Here is a 17,541-nt window from a genome sequence, read left to right as displayed (position 1 = left end):
TGGATTTATGAGCGACCATAGGGTGAGTGGCTCACCTTCCCCTGTGATACCCCATGATGGTTGACATGTGTGTAGGGTGAGTGGTTCACCTTCTCCTATGGCATATGAGCAGGATGAGTGGTTCACCTTCTCCTACTAATGCCCCAGCATACATCCTACCCATGTAGTCCAGGACTCATGGAAAGTACCTCTCATCTGGCCAATGAGTTGGAAAAAGTGGATAGGGACCATAGCACTATTGATGGACGCATCATGTACTGTCGTACTCCCTATGTCTAGGATGCATGGTGTTCAACAAATTGATTTGGGATCAAGTCTGATTGAGGTTCTACCTTTGGACTGACTTTTGTCAATGGAGAGTGGTAAGGTCTTGTGACTCACTCTCGATCGATTCTTCTTCATTATTCATATTAGTGTTCAGCAAAGCACAGATGAGATGAGACACAGAGATGTTTCATGGCAACAGGATGGCATGATGATCAATGATGATGGATGGATTGGCAGGTGGAATTCTCCCTAGTTGAGAGGGAGTATTAAAATTGACAACTAAGGCCAAATTCCACTTTAGACAACTCATTTGATGGAGATGATGATTGCACTAAATTCCTCTTTCAAGAGGACCAAAATCAACCTAAAGATCATCAAATTTGGACACGCAGAAAGGTGTTTTTGAATTTATGCCCACACATGCACAAATTGTTCAGGTCAGACACATCATCATGTAGGCTCATGAAGCCCAAGAGACATGTCACTTCACCCTCAACGACTTGTATAAATACAAGTGAACTCTCACCTCAATTGTCATCATCATCACTCACACATTCTTCTCTCTCCTCATCTAATTGGGTCGTACAGCTATTGGGCAGCTATTTTCTCTCACATGTGTGGCAAGAAGCAGGACAAATTGCAGGCCGAAATTTCAGAATTCTGTTGCAAGTTTGACCAGCGTTGACCAGGGGTGCATTGACCAAGTTTGATTGCGATTTTTGGGTCAGAAGTTTGATCTTGGAAGGCCGAGTTGCTGGGCACAGAAATCAAGAAAATCTGAGCACTTTGACCAGCATCAACTTCAGGGTTTACTGCAACTTTGACCGAAAATTACAGCAGACTTTCTCTCTCTTTTGACCAAATTTGACTAAACTTTGAAGGACTGTTTTGAGCTAACTTTGATCAACAAGGAAGGCCAAGTTTAACTAAGGTTGACCGAGCTCAAGGAGGCAACTTTGACTGCTGCATTGACCATCTTTGACTTTCTGGTTAGAACTGAGTTTGACTGCAGTTAATTGCAGATTTGACAAGGTTGTTTTGACTTTGATTTGGCAAGTCAACTTTGACTTTTTGTACTCTCTCTCTCTGCTAAACACTCGATATAATAATAAGAAAATTTGATCAAAGGGTTTTCCCCACATTGGGGTTTTTCCCTGGGATCCGCCAAATCTGGTGTCCTCTTGTCTTGGCTTGTCTTCTGCGTTTTATTTTACGCTCTATCTGCAGTTACTGTCAATGTGATTTATGGTTAATCTGATTGCTATTGGAAATTGCCATTGGGCTGCTAAAAGAACATTGAAGTAATTGTAGAACATACCATTGTTATCAAAATTTAATACAATTCGAACCAAGCTCCTCTTTTGTGCTTTGCCTCTTACTTCACTTATTTTGAGTGTTGCGTTTATTATCGTATTTTAGCTTCTACCTTAGTTCAAATTTATATTTGCAGGAGTGTATCATTTTGCATTCAAGAACATTACAACTACATACAATTTTTTTTGGAATGGTATAGATCCCATCTCACATCATCACCATGTAATACAATTTTCAATGATTTTGATTTCATTCTAGTTTCTTAGGTGTAGTTACATTCTGACATGTAGTGGCTTTAAAAATAGTATTAATGTCAGAATAAAGTATCCTTGGGTTACCAAGATCCTTGCTTTCCTTGGATATTGAATTATGTTCACGGTCTATCCTCCTAGGTTCCAAGCCAACTCCATTGGTTCACTTATAAGCCAGAATTTTAGCTTTCCTTCATATGTAATAAACTTCATATCCAAAACGAAAGTAATGACAATGGCATTGTTCATCCAAGCCAAAACATTTTCATTCAAATATAAATGTATCAATACCTGGAAAGAAAGCATGTATCAATATCAATTACAAGTTGTCTTCCCCCCTTTCATAATTTGCTTTACCAGCAATGAAACCCATCACATTCTTCAATAACCCCTCCAAACTTAAACTCAACAAGGATTGTCCACAGGTACCAATTGAAATTCAAAACTATTAATCCAATAAACGTTGGGTGAGGAATCAGGTTGTCCTCTCTCATTTTATTACCAGTACTATTGTTCTTGTTTTTCTTGTTTTTCATTATGGGCAACTTAAAAAGACTGGATAATTAAATTTCTAGCTCACCTATCAAATTCAATGAGAGTGTTGATTCCTGCAAGTTACTCCAATGAACTGACAACTGCTGCTGCTAATGCTTTCTTTCTATGTGACTACGTTGTCAAAATTCAACTGCAACTAGAACAAAACCTTCTGCATAAATAGATTCTCTGCTAGACTATTAGATATCTCGTTTGCAGAAAATATGTCAAGATAGGCACTTTTTGTTAGAGGTTAATTGTCTTGAGTCTCGACTCTTCAAAGAAAGTTAAAAAAGCATCTATATGACCCATATGCTAATAGTATAAGTTAATTTCTTACTCATTCTCATGTCTAGATATAACACGCAAAGGGCAGAAACAAATACCAATTAGATAATGCCACTAATACATATAAACTACTCAGAAGATTAAAGAGCAAGAAAAACTAGGAATGAAAACTAAACACACCACAAAAGTACATATATGAGGATTACCTTAATTTGTACCAACTGAGATTCACTGATGTTATTCCCTGTCAATTCATTAGCACAACCCGGCTTCACATAGACAACACACAAAAAAAAGACATAAGTATAACTTGATACCATGCCAAAAGGCTCTTAAAAATTATTAGATCTCTCTCCCTACCTTCACATAGACAATAGACAAGAAAAAACATAAGAATTCTTTGATACCATGCCAAAAGGATCTTTAAAACATTATTGAATCTCTCTCTCTCTCTCTCTCTCTCCCTCTCTCTCTCTCTCTCCCTCTCTCTCTCTCTCTCTCTCTCTCTATAACAAAATAGCTGGCCAAAGGCCAAGCAGCATTCAGACCAATGCGGCTTCACTCTAAGCGGCATGGTAGAGAAAATGTGGAATGGCAAAGACAGAATTTTGATGGTTTGTAGACTTCAAGAAAGCACTGAACATTAGTTCCAAGGTTAAAATTATGGGAAAGGCTCTTGGAGTCAGCAGTCCCAACAGAATGGAGAGCAGAGGTAAACAGACTGTATGAGCAGGTCAAGGCTGAAGCCAAGACCCAAGGAGGCATGTCAGGAAGCTTTAACAATGACAATGTGGTGAAGTAAGGCTACCCTTTGTCCTGCAAGCTATTCAGATTGTACATTAAGAAACTGCAACAGTGGGTAAATGAAGGGGAGAGGGGTTAGGCCGAGGTGGGAGCATACACCACATGCATAATTATCAAAATTCTACCACATGTCATCAACATCATTCTAACAGAAAAAACATTAAATAGCCTACAAGAACACCTTCAGGCACTGAAAACATTCTACAAAGAATTAGGCACGGAAGGTAACACTGAAAAGACTGAAGTGCTCATCTTCTCTCTCAAACACAGATCAATTCATCCCTCAATCAAATTAAAAAAGAGGCACTTGAGACTACAGAGGAATATAATTACCTAAGCATCAAGATCAAAAAAAAGCTCAATTGGGAGCAATACTCAGAAAGAGGCTGCAAGGCAGTTGCAAGGCAACATTTCTCCCACAATAGATGTAGGAGAACGGAAATTTTAGACTGGGATGTATTCCAAAAACTAATCACACTGATTCTTCTATAGTTTGAGAAAGAAAATATCAACACCATGCTAGATTATGCTCGTTGAAACAAGTTTGCACTCATGGGAACTGGAGGCCATATGAAGGTTGATACTATACATAAAGGAGTTGAAATGGCCTGCAAGAGAATGCCCAGTCAAATTTGCAAGAAGACACGACAAAAGAAGAAGAATTATCGGTAACTTCAATGCAAAAAATGGTTTGCAAGCTGGAATATATCAGAAAAAGATTGACCACTTGATAAAATAGAGATGAGACAGCATTTAGAGGACCATTACAGATAGAGTAGATAAATGCTGAAAAAACAGCAATATGACATAGAGCGTTTCAACCTTACAAGTGAAATCAAGATACAGGATTACCTGATGCTCAACATGCCAAGGAAAGAGAAACACACACTATCTCAGCTGCAAACGAGGTTTCACAAGTTAAGTAGTGAACAAGCGGATGGAAGAACCCAAGGAGGAATGGAACCTCAGGACTTGCATAATATGGAGGTGAAAGGTGGAAACAGAGCTACATTCTCTTCTCCATTGCATAGCATAGAGCCATTTCGGAAGACAGTCAGCACTAGAGGATATTGCGTGGGAAAAAAATTCCAAGGCAGTGAACAAAAAGGATATTGCAAGAAGAGTGAAAAAGATGATATACCACCGAAGCAAATTTTTAAGAGCCATACAACATAAGCGGTCCATCCCGCCCCACAGGGGCTATCCAGATCAGTAATACTAGGGATTAGAATTAGTGGGTTGCCACATAAGTTTCTCGTATAATCCACCCTCACAAATGCAGCACACCTTCCACCATTATAAAGGCAACACACCCCAATCTGTCAACATACACATAGTTTACAAGGTTACACATAGTTTACAAGGTCCTCTTATTAGTGTCTTGGAGTGGTGTTTGAACACAAAAAGTGGGTTGCCACATAAGTTTCTCGTATAATCCACCCTCACAAATGCAGCACACCTTCCACCATTATAAAGGCAACACACCCCAATCTGTCAACATACACATAGTTTACAAGGTCTTCTCATTAGTGTCTTGGAGTGGTGTTTGAACACAAAAAGAGCACAACTGCTATAGAAGCCCCATTTACAATATATACATATAAGTCACAGGCTCAATCCCAAAGAATCGCCAAACATACAGCTGCAATAAACATGTATATAAAAGGTCACGAGTTCAATCCCATGGAACCACCAAACCCAACTAAAAAGATATATATAAAGGTCAGAGGGTGACAAGCTGCACCCACATTTATGATCAAATGCATGTAAAACGTCACAAGTTAAGTTTCATTGAATCACCAAACAATCCTCATAAAAAACAAGTATGTAAAAGGTCACAAGTTCAATCCCTAAAGATGGCCTACACCAATTATGAGAAAAACAAATGCAAGAGGTCACAAGTTCAATCAATCCTAGCGGGATGACCAAATCACAATTATGAAAAACAATTATGCAAACGATCACAAATTCAATCCACAAGGAATCACCAAACCCCAAATATGCAGAACGTTTACAAATGGTCGCAATTTAAACCCGTAAGGAATCGCCAAACCCAAATTGTCATAAATATCTATTTAAAAGTACATAGTCTCAATCCCCAGGGACCCGCCAAAGTCCAATTACGATAAACATCCATATTTTTGTGTCGAAGTTTCAATCCCCGTCTACTGAACAAACGCCAATTATAATCAAATACATGTAAAACATCACAAATTCAATCCCCGTGGAATCACCCACACCAATTACGATAAAGATGTATATAAAAGGTCACAGGTTCAGTCCCTCAGAAATCAAAAACCGGAATTCAACCATTCTAATTTAATTTCCATTTAAAAGAAAATAAAGAAACTAACCTGTGCAACAAAATTGACGTGCATAACTGTCAAAATCCCTAGCAGAACAATGGCGACCCCAAGCGACGCATATTCCAACGAACACCTGATCCTGGGAGTCAGCAGCTGTGCGAGCACTCCAGACAACCGGGCATGAACCCTCAAGAACGTATGCTGGGGATCCATTCAAACCCTAAAAACGCTAAAGATCAAAGCGGGCTATCCCTTATTGAGTATTTCTTTCGACGCTATGATGTCTATCACCCAGTAACAAATTCTCCAAATTAGACAGCAATGGCCGAACCCTAAGCTCCCATGTGACCCTAGAATTCCCCAAAACCTAAGCGCCCCTTTGGCCCAAATGTCTTTAAGCCCAAAGTCCCCATGTGACCGCCTGAAATTACAGGTAAATGCGAACGGAACTGCCAAATTGATAAGTCATATGCGTGTTTTTCCGAGCCCCCGGTCGGGTGGAACGTCCTGCCGTAAGCTCCTTGAAGCCCTCGCCTCTACGAGAAGCACAAGCAATGAACCATTAGCCGGTACTAAATTTCTTCGGACATTTAAGGATTTGCTGACAGCGTTAAAATGAATGAAGTGGTACCACCTCTTGCTGACCTTGTCTGTTTCCGTCGTCCTCTTTCATCCAAAATCAGTGCAAGGCTGGTCTCACATATTTTAGCAGATTTATATGATTGACAAGGCCCTCACGATCGCATCGATTTCATGGGAAATTTTGTGAGTATCATTTTACTTTACATTACAGACCCTCTTTAAATCATGGTTGTTATCGTTGAGGGAAAATATATTTTATTTTGTTCATGAAAAGAAATAGCGTTGTAACGCTTTATATCATACCAAACATAAATCCTCACACTTCAAGCATGGAAGAGCCTGCATTTATCCTCTCTTAGTTTTACAAATTAAAACTACAAAACACATCATCATAATAGAATTTTAACACATTATTAAATACTTTATTGCACGCTTTGCACAATTATATATATTATCTTTAAACGCCATAGGGCCCTACCGAGGCTATCAACAACTACCTAAGTCAAATCTGTCCCCTTAAAGGGAAATTTTGTTCAAAGACTTTATCACCATCTCTTTGAAGTTTCTGCCTTTTGGAGTGTAAATTTAATAATGTCTCTTTCCACATTGGATATTGTATTATTTTTCATTAATGTCATGTTCATGGAAAAAAATTATTTAGTTTCGATGAGGAAAGTTTAATTCAATTATTATTTATAAGATATTTATAATTGTTATTAACTTATTTTTATATTGATAATAAAATTGTGTTTCGGATTAATCACATTATTGAGATTTGGTCAAAGTTCGAATTAACTAATGTGGTTTATCCTCGAGATAAAGGTGAAAAAATCAATCTTTTTAAATAGCAAATATACATCCTGGCCCGAATTAGCCATTATGGAAAAGTGGTTATTAATTAGGAATTAGTTACTGAGATATAATATTAATTTATTATTTATTTTCATTTTCAATGTTATTATGAAATAAAATTAAAAATGGATATTGAGTCAAACTAGTTGTTATATTCTCACGATTAGTTAGCTTTTCTCTACATCTATTTATTTCGGGTAGTCTAATGAGGCAAATTGCCCAAAAAGTTATGGAAATTCCAGTCATATTTAGAGAAAATCTGACAAGGATTTTTGTAAATCCAAGTTATAGTTGTTAAACTTCAAAATTTTAGGTGTCCTGAACATTTTTTATGGTGTTGAATCCATTTCCACCATCAAAAACACGATTCAAACATTGCCTCTACAAGATTTTTTGAATTTTTTTTGCTCGGATTCCGGCCACTTTTGGTCGTCCGGTCAATTCCTCTGCCTCGTTAGACGACTCCTAGACGAGATTTTCTTCTATGTGATTTTTACCGAAATCAAGAACAAAGAATGTTTGAAAAATGTTAATATTTTTATATTAATAAAATTAAATTAATATAAAATAGAAAAAAAGAAAATTAAAATTAGTTCAAATATTATTAAATATTAGATTATAAGGAGGGGAAATACTTAAGGAAGCTAAAAAAAAAAATTAAGAACTAAGTTGAAAGAATAAATAAAAATAAAGAGAATGGAGAAAAATATAATAAGACATAAATGAAAAAATAAATAAAAATAGTAACAATAAATAAAAACAATCAAAAGGAGAGGGCATGAATCCATCTCTTGCTTAATTTCCAACCATCATCCCTGTTAAGATTAACCGCATGTTTTTCAATCTCAATGGCTTCTCTTAGCTTCCTCTTAAAGAAGAAAGAAAGAAATTATTTTAATGTCCACGAGGCTAAAGATAGTTGTTGGGACTCAGAAATGTCATATTTCCATCCACCTTTTTCTTCACTATTCCTTACATTTCATCATCCCATTAACCTTTTATCATATCATTTTCATAAATACATTTGGGTTTCACCTTCCTATTTTCCATTTTATTCATTTTTGTATTACAAGTGAATTTATGATTAAATATTAGAAAATATACATATTTATATATATATCTCAAGAATATGTGAGTTTTGTGATGTGTAGGAAATATGTGAAGAATTAATATCTCCTCCACCATATAAAGGAGATAATTATGCAAGCCTATTCCTAAGGAGATAATTATGCAAGCCTATTCCTAAGGAGAAAATCATGGAGAATTTGGTTGGCATATCTTATCCTATTCCTAAGGAGAAAATCATGGAGGATTTGGTTGGCATATCTTATCCAATTCCTAAGGAAAAGAGCATGGAGGATTTGGTTGGCATATCTTATCCAAGATATGTGAGAGATTTATGGAGGATTCAAAGGGATCATATTTTGTAATAATGGGAAAGTAGTTAAAAATGCTTGAGAGATTTGTGGGATCATATTTTGTAATAATGGGAAAGTAGATTAGTGGATGATCATTATGAGTTTGTTACTCATCCCATTGTATAAATAGGAGTACAATCTCCTCCATTTGTAATCTGGAAGTTTTTGTAATCTTAGAATTTAGATTTTGAAATAAAGGATCATACTTCAATTTTGCTTCTACATCTAAGTCTCCATTGAAGTGGTGTGCTTGTGGAGTTATGGAGGGCCCCCATGGCCTCACTTGCATGCTTATTTGCTTATTTTAGGTATAATTTATTTTATGTTTTTGTTTGATTTCATCTTTCAAGTTTTGTTAAATGTTCTAATATTGGAAGAATCTTATTTGAAAGTGTTCTTGTAAGAGAACCGTAAGATCTCATACAATTATTAGATCTAGGTTTACTTCATTTCCGCTTTTAAGTTCTAATTAGATGATCTAATTTTGGAAGAGATCTTAATGAATATGTTCCTGTAAGGGGACTCTAAGATCTTGGACAAATTAGGAATCTTTCTAGATCTATATATTTTAGATAAGCACTTCTAAGTTTACCTTCCCGGGTTGACATTAAATTAAACTCTAATTTGCATCCGCATTTTAGACCACACAATAGCCTATGGGACAGATTGCTTCTTCATCTACTTGATGTATTCGTCTTTTTTTCTGTGAAGCTTCAAAATAAATGCTTCGAGCTTCTCGACAAACCCCTCGCTAAATAGATTATCCCAAGAGCTAGCTACCAACATATCTGCATAATTTTCCCTGTTGTCTTTGAAGGCCTCACATTCTAAAATGAAATTTTTTTATGTTTCTACTTTTCCGAAAGAACAAAAAATGCATACTCTTTCCTCCCACACTTCTTTTGGCCTTTTTCAGCGCCTTGTTCCACAACGAAGTTGATTAGAATTAGTCCTTAACTGAGCAATAAGAATTGTGGCTCTCCAAGAGATATTGGCCTCTATGTATGCTTTTGGTTGATGACTATGAGCTGGATTAAACACTTCAATATAGTATTTTTTCTTTCTTCCTAGCTCTTTATCCCAAGTACACTTGTGGAACTTTTCCATAACAAGAGCTTTTATCTCTTTGTTGTTTATGGGACACGCGTTCAAGCAAATACCCCATTTACTAAACCATTTGTTATTTTGTTGCATCCAAGTAATTTTTCTCTTGCACAATCTATCATTAAAGACAACCTTAGGCCATCTACCCTCTTCCATTTGCTCAATTTTTTTTAAATACCTTATGACTCGTACCATAGCAATTGATTCAATAGAAGCAATCCATGTTTCACTTAACAAGATAGCATAAGGAACTGCACTTTTAATCTTGAATTTGTTTGTAATCAAATGCTTCTGAATTTTCTCAATTTGTCTCCACTACATGTCGGATGTATTGTTGGCCCATAGTTCACAACCATAGAGAATCACCGAAATCACTAGAAGCCCAAAAAGAGTTTGAGTGGTTTTCTAGTCCCATAACTTTGCCTCTCTCCGCCTATTTTGAAAAGCATAAAATGCTTTCCAACCCCCCAAAGTTCTTTTCTTTCTACAGCCATTCCAGCTTAGATTTTTGTTGAAGTCAATTCCAAGATATTTGTAATCCGCAACATCTTCCAGAATGTTGCCGTCAAAGTAGAACTTATGTTGGTTATGTTTTCTTTTCTTAGAGAAAACCACTACTTTTGTTTTGTTGATATTGACTTGCATCCCCACACTTCTACAAAAATGCTCAAGGGATAGTAAGTGCTCTTGCAAACCAAGAGTTGATTTAGCAATCAAAATAAGGTCATCTGCATACAAAAGAAGCCTTATAGCAAACTTGCCCAAATAGATACCATCAGCCCCTTGCGAATTTAACCACTCTTCAAGCTTGTCGATATATAAACCAAAAAGGGTAGGAGACAGTGGACAACCTTGCTTGACCCCGATATCGCTTCTGAAACTTTCAGAAATGCTTGCTGAAGTTCTAATTTTGACTTTTACCTCTTCATAAAACATGTGCACAGCTACTCTCAAATGTTTAGGAACCCCAAGTTCCTCCATTATGTGCCAAATCTTATCCCTAGGAACTGAGTCAAACGCTTTTCTGAAATCAACAAAGCAACAAAAGACTTCTTCCTTTTTCTCCCAAACTTTTCAATGATGTGCCTTAAAGTTATACAATGATCAACTGTGGAATGTTTAGGTCTAAAACCTGCTTTCCCTTTAGCACACTTATCTCTTTCTTCTGCCCACTTGCTAATTTTGTTTTCTAGCATGCTTCCAAATAGCTTTGTAAACAAAGGGTTTATCATGATGGTCATATAATTGGAGGGATTATTGACGCCACTGCTCTTGAAAAGAGGTATTTCCAGACTAGTTGTCCAATCTTTGGGGAGCCCTTGTTGTATGATGTTGTTGAAAATTTTTGTAATGTGAGGTGCAAGAATCTTTGAGCCCCACTTTAGATATTTTTCTTGGAGTTCAGCTAAGTCTTTTGCTTTTCCAACACCCAACTTCTTGATACCCATCTTTACCTCTTGCACCGTGAAGAGTTCAGTATAATTGTTGACCAAGGGAGGAGGGTCACCCTTGGGATCTTGCTCATAGAGTTGTCTTGCGTAGTCAATCCATTTAGAAGCTGTAATACTATTTCCACTTTGTATCTTTTTTGGTTGGAGCTCCTTCCAAAATAATTTGGGATTATTTTTCCCAGGGAAGATTAGTTTTTCCCTCCTTGAAACCATGAAATCTGCCTTTTTCTTGCTTAGTAACTACTTGTAAGATCTGAGCTTTATGTTATCCTTGTTTGACTCTGTCCACATTCTCCTTTCCTTTTTGCATTCCTCGTCAAACCAAACATTAACCGGAAAGCAATTTTTTTCAGACTTCTTAATTTTGCTCTTTTTCACTTTGCAAGTGCGCATTGAATAAAATGTGTTAATTCGTAACTATGAAGGCTGTGAATTGTGATTTTCTCCTTCTCGAAGAGCCTCTCTAGCGTCATTTTGAAGGTATCACAATTTTATGGGGTCAAAAGAGTTTTGCCTTATGGGAGGTTTTGTTGGACATGCTGAATTTTTCACTCTAAATGTTTCTTTCCAGTCCAACAGAAACACAAATAAATTTGCTTGTGATCTGATTTTAAGTCCCACAATTGATCTTCAATCAAAACTTCCTTCATTTTCTCACACAAACCATGTGAGAAAATTAGATTGTAAGTATTGCAAGTGAAATTACCAGACTTTGCCCATCTAGTCAAGCCATTACAAATGACTAAATCAAAGGCCCCACGTAGAGTAAGCAATTGTTCACCAAAGAGATTGCAGCCCTTGTCCACTGAAATTCTTTCCCACTGATGATTACTCTCTTCTGTAAGCCAAATAGGGTCACAATCATCTGTACAGCAAAGAATGTTAGCTTGCTCACTTGCAGTCCTAGCACTGAAATCACCCACTATAAGGACTTCACCTAGCTGAGAATAAGTTGCAATATCCCCTTTTAAGGCTGCAAATGGATCTTTGTGCTCAAGCCCTCTACCTTTGTAGATTTTTTAAACTTGCGGTGCAAAATAGCATGCTGCAATTCTAATGTGGTTTTCATTTTCTGATATTTTAAACCAAATGAATTGTGTATATGAGTCTTCTTTTTCTAACTGAATGAGACGACCTTCTTTCTCCCTTACTAAAACCATGATACCCCCATGCCCTTTGTCATTCCCTGCTACCTTGTTCCACACTGCCATCGTCTAGTATCCTTCAAATAGAGGTGTCTTGCACCCTTCATGCTCATGTGTTCCTATGAGGCAAATTATGTCTCTATCTTCCGCAATAGGCCCTAACCCAAGTCCTCATCTCCATGGGTAACCTTTGCAATTCCAACAAACTAATCTTAAAGAAATTTGGGTATGACTTGATCGCTATTTATTTTGACATGCAAGACTCACATCTGAGTCTTTGTCCCTACTTTCCCATACTAACCTTGCTTCCTGATTTCCTGTTGAAGAGTTTGTTGCCTCTTCTTTATTACCATCTTGCTGCTCTGTTTCGAAAGGAGGTCCAAATCGCGCTATCACATCTTTGCCTTTATAAATCCATGCTCTCTTGCCTTCATCTCTTGTTGCCCTAACCTTTAACATTTTCTCCCTTCTTTCCTCCTGTTGTTTTACGGTTAAATCTCCTTCCTTAGTAGCAGAATTTTTAATAACTTGAGCCCAAGTTTTGGAAACTTTGGTGGCATCTCCTTTCCTTTCTTCTCTTGCTTCCTCTTCATGGTTGTCTATTTGGGCAATATTTTTCCTTTTATCTTGGGATGATTTCGCATTCACCACCTCTGTACTTTCCACTACATATTTCTTTATGTTTTGCACAGCCACCTTCACGCGTTGCCATTCTATCTTCCCTATCAAGATAGCTTCCTGTAGCAATGCCACTTGTTCTTTTAAAACTTTGTCACTTTTTGCTGAAGTCTTGTTCTCAACTATTATTATATGAATTTTATGATCCCTTTCCTGTTCTTTGGCTTCTAAAACCTTCAAACTTTGTTTTGCATTTAACACTTCTTTCACATAAAGATCAGATGACCAGGTGAGACGTGTGGATGTGGGACTATATAAGGCAGAATCATCAATGACTTTTCCTTTGGACTTCTTGTTGCCACGTGCTTGTAGAGGGGACTTTTTTCTAGTGCTTCTTCGAAGGGCTCGAGTTTCCTTTTTAGACCGTTTTTCCTTGTCTGCTCCCATTTTAGACGGGCTAATATTCATTTTAAAATGCCCCAATATTGTTTGGAATTGACCCTAACCCACTTCCCAGCTTTGGCGGATGAGGCAATTTTCACTTGTACTAAATCATTTGTCTCCACATGTTCTGAAATTCCTTGTCCCTTTGTCATGTTTGAATGCATTTGTCGTCTAACCTGTTTCGAGAAATATTTAGGTCTATAAAATGCCAAAATTACTTCGCATTACTCCTGTTGTTCAAGTTATCGATGCTCCTTGCTCAACTGATACAAACCCATCACAGAACCCAAGTCTCAATAGAAACCCAGCATTGCAATTTCAAATTAACATGGGAATCCAATCTCAGCTACCCCGTCTACTCCCCTTCTGCTTCTAGTCCAACACTTATGACCCTCCTCTTGACTCAGTTAGGATAGGGAGTTTTTTTCCAGTGGATCTGCACCTTTTTGAGAATGGCCAAGTTTGTGTAAACATGCATCTGTAGTTTTCTCAGTTAGATCGGCGTCTTTCTGCATGGGATTGATGACACCATCAATCTGTGGATGCCCCTTGAGGATGGTTGCGGTCTTCACGGGCTAAATGTGCCATCGATCAACGCCCATGTTGCATGCGCGAAGGGAAGTGTCCTCTGCAAGATCTGAGCTGTAGACCCCATAGGGTGGATGTTGTTATCATGAAGTCACCCACCATAGCATTTTCGTTTTTCTTTGAATGCTTTGAGATACCTTACAGGTGTGAAACTTGCTTCTACTTTATGGTCAATGACACGAGCGAGAGGTCAAGCCTTTTTCTATGGTGACCGGAAGGCAGTTGGCAGCTTTCAAGAGTGTATGCGTGATGGAAATGATTAACCCTGGTGAAGACTTGAGAATCCTCAATGCGATTCTCAATGTCCAGCTAAAGCTAAGGAACGAGAGCGATTGTGCCTAATGTTTATGACCAGTTTCACCAATGTAAGGAATCCCACACGAGCAATGAAAGTTGATCCCACAAGAGCAAGGAAAATTGAGTAGACCCCTTTCACGTCTTTAAGGTTAATCAGGTCTAACAGATCTAAGAGAATTCCTAATGGTATTAAGGGGCTTGAAAGCAGTGGCAACTCTATTCTTCTTAAGAATATGAGCAATCTTACTATTATTAATTATTTATTGTTATTTATTAATGTTTTTTATTTTAAATTATATTATATTATTGATTGATTTATTTATTTATTAGCTGTTTAGGTGGGTTTTTGGGCTTTGGTTTTTTCTCTATTTGTTGCATAGGTTTTGCCTATGCAATCCCAGGGTTCTTTTTAAAATGTTTGTATAAATGTGTAGCTCTTTCCTCTTTCAGAAAGGGTTTCCAGGCAAACCCGTTTGGGTTTCTTTTAGGTAGGTTTTTAGTTATCTTTTATGTCTATGTTTCTGAAATTCGATCTCACATATGCAAAATGTATTTTCATTCTTCTCTGATGAATAAAATAAATAATGAATAAAATGTATTTATAAATAAATAATTATTTTTGTTATTAAAAAATTATTATTAAATATTTGTGTATGACAAGATGCCTTAATTTATTGTCATGTTTTATCATGTCCTATTTAACATTTTTACTATGTGAAATTACACCAGCCTAGATCCATCTTAACACTGAACCTATCAAGCGTCGAGAGGGATCAAATCTCTTGAGGTGCAAACCTATTTTTTGAGTGCAAAACTTGAGGAAAGGTTTGCACCTCAAGAGATTTGATCCCTCTCGGCACTTGATAGATCTGGTGTTAAGATGGATGTAGGTTGGTTTCAGTCATGTGCGGTCATATAAAATTTGTTGAACATCTAATTATTTTGGTCATTTAAAATATGTTAAATATGTCTAAGATTAATTTGGTCAATTTAATTTAAAATTTGCTTAGTTACCTTAGTTTGTTGAGATGAGAGAGACAGTTAGCAACTTGAATGATGAAAAATGATGAAATACAAATTTTGAGTGCAAAGTGTCAATGTAACAATTTTGATAGATAGAAAATGTGAATGCTAAGAATATAGTCAATTACAAATAATCTTCAATGCAATCAATATGAGAAAAAAAAGAAGAAAGATATATATATATATATATATATATATATATATATATATATATATATATATATATATATATATATATATATATATATATATATATATATATATATATAAAATAATAATAATAAGAAAAATTTCGCGCCTCAACAGACTGAAGATAGCGACCCTGCGCGCGCCCTGTGCAGCCCCGGATCTCGTCCTCGGCCTCCCTGCGCTGCATGCAGTGGCTGGCCCCTGCGCGTCCATCTTGGAGCATCTTGTGCAGCAGATCGGACTGCTCAATCTGTCCGCCTCAGGATCGGTTCGGTGTCTGAGCTCGAGGAGTCCCCTGCGCGCCTGAACAATCTCGTTCTCAGCCTCCCTGCGTTGCATGCAGTGGTTGGCCTCGTGGATCGCCCAGCGCATCAGATCGGACTCGCATCCTGATTCATGAGCCTCTGCATGCTGCGGTTAATGGATGCTGTCGGGCTCTGACCCCCCAGCTTTCTCAATGGAGGGGTTGGGCTCCCCTCAGTCCCTGCCTCCCCCGCCGAGATCGCCAGCTGAGGCCTTCTCCCAGCTCCTGGCTGGCCTCCCAAAGAAGAGGACTTCAGAGGCAGCGAAGTTTGTTAAAAAATTAGATGAAATCCCGGTGATCTCTCTTCCTCCTGAAACCCCAATCCAAGTCGCATTGTCGTTAGCTGAGCGGGCTCTCATCGGCCAGTTTACGGGTTTATGGCCATCTCCAAAATCCACTGAGAACTGGGTTAACAGAAACTGGGCGCCGCTTATCAAAGAAAATGTCACCTCATACTTTCTGGGAAGGGGATTTTTCCTGTTCGAATTCACATCTAAAGAAGACAAGGAGCTGATCTTCCAAAACGGCCCCTATTTCATGGGTCCTCAGGGATTGTACCTAAACAACTGGACCCCGGACTTTGATCCGACAGTCGACGTGCCCAAAGCAGTCCCGGTATGGGTCAGGCTCCCAAATCTCCCGGTTCACTGTTGGAACTGGGATTCATTGAGACATATTGGCAACGCCCTGGGGAAATTCATAGACCGAGCTAACAACAAAGATCAATATGACTGCGCCAGGATTTGCGTAGAGGTGGATCTGGAGGAAGGGTTACCGGAGGCCATTACCTTAAAGGTCGGAAGTTGGACGCACCTTCAGAAATTGGATTATGAACAGTTGCCCTTCAAATGTCGGAAATGCCATGTCTATGGGCATTTCGCCAGAGATTGCCCTTCCATCAATGAGACAGCGCAAGGGAAGGAGGACGGATGGAACCAAGTCAAGAGATCCAAAGCTCACCCAAAAAATCAGAAACAGGGAGGCCCTTCTGGCAAAGGGAACCATCAGAATTCTACTCACCAGATTCCAACCAAGACTGCGTCAGAAAACAAATTCGACCCTCTGAGTTCGCAAACAAAGGGCACCCAGGAGATCGAGATCCAAAAAGAAACAGAAATGGTCCAGGAGACTGAAGGCCATAAATCAGCTCCTCCAGAAAAAGGTAACCCCTCTCCCTCCATCAAAGATCCCAACGACAAGAATCTAGTAGGGGAGGAAGAAGAACCTGAAACAGAAGAATCAGAAGAGGAAGGGGAAATAGGTGAGTCTCAAACCTCAGTAAGAAGATCTACCAGAGGACGGAAAACGGACAAAGAAAAAAGGGAGCAGGAAACCTACAGAGAAAAACTACAGGGCAGCCAACCAACATTGGAAAAACTGTTGGCACCAAAGTCAAAGATGTTGAAAAGTCAGATCCAAGGCTCCAAGGGAGCCCATCAGAAACACAAATAATGAAGATTATCTCCTGGAACTGCAGAGGTATGGGGAGCAAAACTAAGGAAGAAGCAATCGGAAATTTAATCAGAACAGAAACCCCAGACATTCTTCTGGTCCAGGAGACAAAGCTGGAAGACACTGTCTTCATCCAATCAAGTAAGAAAATCTGGTATAAAAGTGAAGCAAGAGCAATCTCTGCCCGAGGTGCCTCGGGAGGAATTGCCACTGTATGGAATATGAGTAAATTTGCAGTCATATTCGAGGTCAGAAATACCCACTGGTTACTGCTGAAAATGCAGAATTTAGTCACCAAGGAAATTTTTTG

General features: G+C 38.1%; 1 protein-coding gene across 2 annotated transcripts in view; it reads right to left on the bottom strand.

The window, feature by feature from the left end:
- Nucleotides 1-6,649, bottom strand: part of LOC149225264 (membralin-like protein At1g60995) — a 180,088-nt gene extending 173,439 nt beyond the window's left edge. The window contains exons 1-3 of one of the 2 annotated variants that reach the window (XM_089377035.1): nt 6,410-6,647; nt 5,813-6,300; nt 2,861-2,923 (exon numbers count right to left, since the gene is read on the bottom strand). In XM_089377035.1, the coding sequence (XP_089233161.1) occupies nt 2,861-2,923; nt 5,813-5,977 (228 nt within the window). In that variant the 5' untranslated portion in view covers nt 5,978-6,300; nt 6,410-6,647. Of the gene's footprint in view, nt 1-2,860; nt 2,924-5,812 lie in introns of both variants that reach the window. The other variant, XM_089377036.1, reaches the window with a different exon arrangement.
- Between the last annotated feature and the right edge of the window lie 10,892 nt (nt 6,650-17,541).

The sequence above is a fragment of the Pinus tabuliformis genome, chromosome J (genome assembly GCF_031772625.1).
Source record: "Pinus tabuliformis cultivar Carrire ecotype Pingquan chromosome J, CPIR1, whole genome shotgun sequence".
In the NCBI taxonomy this organism is placed as follows: Eukaryota; Viridiplantae; Streptophyta; class Pinopsida; order Pinales; family Pinaceae; genus Pinus; species Pinus tabuliformis.
This window is presented reverse-complemented; position numbering and strand designations above follow the sequence as displayed.